The 6,690-nt window shown below is 36.1% G+C and overlaps 1 protein-coding gene across 1 annotated transcript; it reads left to right on the forward strand.

The window, feature by feature from the left end:
• Positions 1-766: 766 nt before the first annotated feature.
• Positions 767-6,356, forward strand: LOC125190612 (mitochondrial import receptor subunit TOM40-1-like). The gene is made up of 11 exons (XM_048087952.1): positions 767-1,046; positions 1,787-1,868; positions 1,997-2,096; positions 2,175-2,270; positions 2,390-2,440; positions 2,597-2,662; positions 3,833-3,934; positions 4,776-4,844; positions 4,934-5,017; positions 5,717-5,812; positions 5,927-6,356. The coding sequence occupies exons 1-11, from the start codon at positions 911-913 to the stop codon at positions 5,981-5,983; spliced, it is 939 nt and encodes a 312-aa protein (XP_047943909.1). The 5' UTR covers positions 767-910; the 3' UTR covers positions 5,984-6,356.
• Positions 6,357-6,690: the final 334 nt, after the last annotated feature.

Below are 6,690 nucleotides of genomic sequence, written 5' to 3' on the forward strand. Positions count from 1 at the left end.
ATGCTATGATTTCGGTTGTTTATATGCGCTGATCTCTATGTCTTCTCCCACTTAACCTATTGTATAGTCTAAGTATGAGAAGTTTTGTATGTATAGTCTCATTTTGCTATTTCGTGGTGTCCACAAAGAATCGTCTGATTTCTAAAAATAGAAATCTATCTCTCATACTTTACTCATTGTTTCTCCTATCTTATACTCCCTCCGTTCCTCTGTAGCTGAGTAGTATTCCTTTTTTTAGTTGTCCCACTGTAGCTGAGTAGTATTCCTTTTTTTAGTTGTCCACTGTAACTGAGTCGTTTCCTTTTTTAGCAAAAAATAACATCTTTTCTTCTCTCTCATTTTATTCTCTATTCATTTCTCTACTTTTTTCCTTTTCTACTTTATTATCCATTTACTTAACTTATTTAACGCAAATTTTCTTTAATCTCGTGCCGAAAGGAAATGTCTCTACTACAAGGGACGGAAGGAGAACTTTACCTACTTTATCTCCATATCTCTTTTCCTTTATCTATTTTTTTCTCCTCTCTTTTACTTTACTAATTTATCATTAAAACTCGTAGACTATTTTTTTTTATAAAAAGAGTAATTAAAATCGAAAGAATTAAAAAGTCTAAAATAAAAATAAACATTGGTTCACCGTCAGTATTTTAACTTCACGCACATTATGACAGATAAAAAAATGCCCACGTTAATTCTAAACGGGTCGGGTCAAAAGCGCATTAGGTGGGTTTAAGGGTTTTACGTTTTGGGGAAAAAGTATTTTAGCTCATGTACACATTTAAATAGCCGCTTTCTCGCTGAGCAAGACGAAGGAGAAGTAGTAGCACCACTCTTCTTCTACTCCAGTTTCAATCCCTTCAATCGGAGAAAGGAACTCCTCTTCACCGGCATCGGATCAGATTAGCTGGAAATGGCAGCGTTCGTTCCTCCGTCCCCCGCCGCGCCAGCGGCCGCCGCTTCCAGCTCAGATGTGGAGCAGCCTAAAGTTGATTACCTTAATCTTCCTTGCCCCATTCCCTACGAAGAAATTCATCGCGAGGCACTCAGTTAGTGCTTCTTACCATTTCTCTATTTCTTTTATTTGAGATTTGATGGACTGGGTTTTGCAAAATGGCTGCATCATGTTTTTGAATGTTAGTTCTATTGTCTGCTTTTATTGTCCTTGATTCTGTTGCTGGTTTTAAATTAATTTTGACGTGTATTAGTGTGAGGAAGTGGTTTATTCTCTTATATTGGGGCTGTGCTAAAACCCTAGCTTAGTAGTCCAGTTTCATTGGTAAACTCATTGGCTTTAAAGTGCTTGTTAAAAAAGCATCTAACAAAATGCGAGCATCCAGACCATTTGCAATAGCTTGAATATGCAAGGGCATAGTTCTTGCTATGTTATTAATATTGCTTTAGATTGATAAGTTAAAATTGCATGTTGATTAATGTTGTAAATAGTTAGACGGTATACCGTTCCACTCTAAGGTTGCAATTTGCTATGGCAAATAATTTGTAGTAGTTCAGACCCATTACCGATGCCACTGGCATAACTGAGCCCTTGGCATGGGCATCATGCATGGCCATTGACTGACATATAACACGTACCAATTCATTATTACCTCTTTTTCCAGTTGTGGTTCTGCTTGTATCGGAAAATTAATGGGAATGTAAGGTTAAAGTTCACTGCCTAGATAGGGACTTCCATAGGAAATTACTTTCCATTTCTATAAAAAAGCCAGTTTTTATTCATTTTGTGATGATGTGATATAATTAAATTTTGTATGGAACTTGTAAATGCCAGTGTCATTGAAGCCAGAACTCTTTGAAGGATTGCGATTTGATTTTACAAAAGGACTCAATCAAAAATTTTCTCTCAGCCACAGGTGAAACTATTGTTCTTATGCTGTACAATTTTAGTGCATTTTATTTTTATTAGATATGTGTATTGTTTGTTGCCATCCATTTTCTCCTTAGTGCATATTGTTTTAAGAGCTAATTCATCTTCCTTCAGTGTGATGATGGGACCTACTGAGATTCCTGCTCAATCCGCCGAGACAATTAAAATCCCCACTGCTAATTATGAATTTGGGGCCAACTTTATAGACCCAAAGGTAATCATTGTCTGCTATATTTTGTTTACTTATGAAAGGGCTAGTTTGGCTAATAAACGGTCACTACTTTTCCTGCAGTTGATGCTTTTTGGGAGGGTGATGACAGATGGCAGGCTGAATGCAAGACTTAAATGCGATTTGTCTGATAATCTTACTTTGAAGGGCAATGCTCAAGTAGGCATATTTGTTAATTCGTCCACAATGTTTTAAGTTGGCAGCTGTCCAAGGGTTGTCTGCATTTCTTATTTTATACGATGAACTAGATAATAATATCTGCTTTCTTTTTTTTGTAGCTTACCAACGAGCCTCATATGTCGCATGGCATGTTCAATTTTGATTATAAGGTAATTACTGTGTGTTTAGTCGTTTGATGTGTTATCATTCCTCATTCTCTTCCTTGAGCTTGTCACAGTGGTACTCACTAATCATAATATTGATGCAGTGTTGGACCTAGGTGTACAAATTGAAGCTAACAAGTTCTCTCTTCATATGATATACAGGGTTCGGATTATAGGACTCAGTTTCAAGTAGGAAATGGAGCCTTACTTGGTGCAAGTTACATACAGGTAAACAGTCTGACTCTGTTTCGGAAGGCATTTACTTAGCTTATCAATCAAACTATTAAAGCAGTAGACGCTTGAAGCTTGTGTATTTGTACTAAACTTTTGAAATCTGAGAACATCAATACCGGAGGACGGAGGTATACTTTCCATTATTCCAGCAGATCAAAATTGTATCATAATTTTATCATGCTTTAAAATCTCTGTGTGAGTTATTGGCCTAAACTCTAAAGTATTAGCTGATCTAGAAAGTGTCTGGTATGGGGTTAGATCATTATATAGGCCTGCTCAGTTTTATAGTTAGAAACTTAGAATATGCTACAGTTATTGCTTAATGTCATACTTTGCTTCTGGATTTGTGGAAGACTTGGGGAGTTTATTCATACTTAATCTCAACAATCCAGTAGAGATGGAAACATAGTTTGATAGTCTGAAGAACCAATACGTAGTTTATCATTCAGGACATTTGCACTAATTTTATGGGAAATATTATGGAGATTGGAGATAATTTATGCTTCATTGGGCTAAATTATCTTTCACATTTTTTTTCGCAGTTGTTTTTCAGCATATGGAACTAATATAGTGGATGGATCTTATATTAAAATCTATATGCTGGTAATAGGGATTTATGAGTAGATCAATTGAATAATAAGCTACTACTATTAATTAGTTTTTCAGTACCCTGGACTATGACACTACCTTAAGAAGTAATGCTGCTTTCAATAAATGTATCGAAAGCAACAAATCCGTGATTAAGTAAAGTTAGAGAAGACCTAGTGGCTAACCGAGAAAGTGAAAAATGATCTAAAAACGTGGAAATATATCTACCAGATCAAAAATCCCTCCACCCATTTGTCCAAAGGGGGACAGATGAAATCTGAATGATTTTTGAAGTTCCTTCCATTTTGACAAAAATCATTGATGGCTGTAGAACTCCTTCATAAGCATGTGTTCTAGCAACTCAGATACTTTCCAATATCTACATGTTTTCTCTCTCAGAACCCAGTGAATTTACAGTAATTGATCGACTAAATGCATTTTTGGCTATAAATATCGCCATTCTTATGTTAGTGTTGTAATACAATTTTTCCAGCTACAGTTAATTCTATAAATGGCTTGAGAATATGAAGACGCATTGCTGTTATTATGACTGATTCTTCTCATGTTTGCTTGCAGAGCGTGACCCGTAATTTGTCTTTAGGTGGTGAAGTATTCTGGGCTGGTCAACACCGGAAGTCTGGCATTGGCTATGCGGCACGTTATAACACTGACAAGATGGTAATTTTTTTTATGTGCAATATTATTCTCTTCACAGTTCACACACACATTTAATTGTGAACTAGTATCATCTTTTGTCTGCATACATCTGTTTGATGTGCTTCATCTGTGTCCTCCCAAGGAGCTAAGCACAGAAATCCTTTGTTAGTGGTGATTATATCAACTGAGATATGGAAAGACTGGGTAGCATCCTTGAAACTTATTCATATGAGACCTTCACGTGGCTGTGGCCATATTTGAAACTTGCGTTTTGCATATTTTGTGGGGGTAGTGGCTCTAGCTGCACATTTTAGAGGCTGAATTGGTGATGAGTTTTTCTAATCATATAAAAAAATAAAGTCATCCAAAAAGTAGTCTGTATTGCCATTATTTACTTTACTTCTGCAGGACAATGAGATATCGTCTGTATTCGTATCTGTTTGCGGAAGTAGATCTAGCTGGACCTTTTAGCAGGCCAAGTTGATCAACAGTTCCTTGTGTGAACTTCTGAATATCATAACAAATTTTCTACATATTTTTTTTGGGGCCAAGTTGTAGGACTAAAAAGCCTTAAGCAAAGGCTCAACTTTTGAGAATGTGTAATGACTTTATTTTGGTTGAGGATCACCGATCACCCATTGGAAATGACATAATGTGACTCGCATATTGTGAATAATTGAAGTATTTGCTCAATTGTGAAATGTGGCTTGAAAAATAACTGCTTTAGCTACCCCTAACTTTTCCTCTCCTGAGAGTAGTTACAACTTTGACCAGCGATTCCTACAATTTCCTCTTTGTTGGGCCATATATGATTACTTATGGTTTAAAAGATGCAAATGGATATTGCCTGTTTCAATTTCAGGTTGCAAGTGGGCAAGTTGCCAGCACTGGGATGGTAGCCCTTAGCTATGTTCAGAAAGTATCTGACAAGGTGATCTGAGTTTATTCTTTGTTAGTGAATATGGTGATTCCATTTCTTTTTTTTTTGTATACTTAAATGTCAAATTATTTTTCCTTCAGGTTTCTCTGGCAACTGACTTAATGTATAACTATATGTCTGGGGATGTCACATCCAGTGTTGGTTATGATTACATTCTTCGGCAGGTAACATTTGTTTCAATAATAAAAGTTTCTTTTTGATGTAATAATAAACAGGTTAGTGTTTGGATAGCTGCATTATTTTATTATTGCAATACCTTTTGTTGTGAGGTCTAATAATCATTTATTTAGCTGTAGAAATCATATGTATGAAGAGACCAACTTATAATACTTTTATCAGATGTACATAAACTTAATGCTAAGGGTGCTCATGTATAAACTTTAACGTTGGTGGTTAGTGGGTATCGATGCTGTTAGATCATAATGCCATTCCCTCTAATGCATTTATCACCAATCATCATTTTGAAAGAGTCGACTTCTTTTGCTTTACCCGTGGATTCTTTTGTACGTCAGTCCAATTCTCACAGTATTGGAAGCAAGCGGAGAGTTTTCTAGCCGTAATTGACCATCAAATTTCAATAGGATAGATTAAGCTGAATGTTGTGTTTCTTGTTATAGGTATAGTTATCAGTTGACTGCTATGCCTCTTTTGTTAATGATCCTGCTTTGGATTTATTCCACTTGCATCATATTGCTTGTTGAAATGGCTATTATTTCCATTAAAAATACATCCCTGATTTTTTGCTTAATCTGATAAACCAACTTGTCAGATGTGCTTTTCTGAATATGCCTGAAATTTCTCATTAGCTTAGTGTGACATTGTTCAAATAGAGATGTCATCTAACCGGCTCTCTTTCTTGGCAGTGCCGCCTGCGAGGAAAGATTGACTCCAACGGTTCAGTGTCTGCTTTCCTAGAAGAGAGACTCAATATGGGTCTCAATTTTCTTCTATCTGCGGAGGTGAGTATAACGGGATAAACAAGCTCCCCCACTCCCTCCAGACTCTCTCATACTCTTGACTTCTATGTCCCAATATAAGCGTTTCTTAATGTTTTCAAAAATTGTATCTTGCAGATAGATCACCGAAAGAAGGATTACAAGTTTGGCTTCGGTTTGACAGTGGGAGAATAGGACATGAACCATATTCGTTATCGAGTCTCAAATTAAGCTGATAATTACAAGGTGAGAGCAGGAGTTAGGCAATCCCTCTCCTCTTAAAACTGGAATCAGTTTTGTATGCTCAAATGACCTTATTCGTTAGCAGTGAGATCTGCTGCAGCGCATTTGCTAGTAGATGGTTTTTGCAGGTTTGCGGTATTACTTTATTCGAGACAACTTTGTTCTATAGCTAATGAATGAGAAAACGATTTTCTTCTGTGGTTGGATTGAAGTACTACATCATAAATCATTGCCTTGTATTGGCTCTATGGGGGCTAAGGTGATACTACTAGTTATACACATTTGAGTATTTCGATCTAAATTGGAATCTCTTCATCTTGGAGTCTGCGTGGTTTGATTTTATTTCAATTATTGTGTTATATTTTACCTATATTTGGTAGAAATATTAGTCATGACATTAGGTATGTGATTACATCAACGACAGTTGAAACCAGCAAAATATGTTATTCTAATACCTGGGGACCACTCGTTGCCTTGCCAAATGGGAGAATTGTGTTCTGTTAAATGGATTAGATTCGTTAGATATACAACTGCTATACTAGTAAATCGCATGATTTTAAATACTTGTGTACCAACTTAGGTTTGATTTTAAATGAGTTTTAAGGAATTGATAGACTATAGTATAACAAGTGACATACGTATATGAATGTACACAGTTA

This window comes from Salvia hispanica, chromosome 5 (genome assembly GCF_023119035.1).
Source record: "Salvia hispanica cultivar TCC Black 2014 chromosome 5, UniMelb_Shisp_WGS_1.0, whole genome shotgun sequence".
In the NCBI taxonomy this organism is placed as follows: domain Eukaryota; kingdom Viridiplantae; phylum Streptophyta; class Magnoliopsida; order Lamiales; family Lamiaceae; genus Salvia; species Salvia hispanica.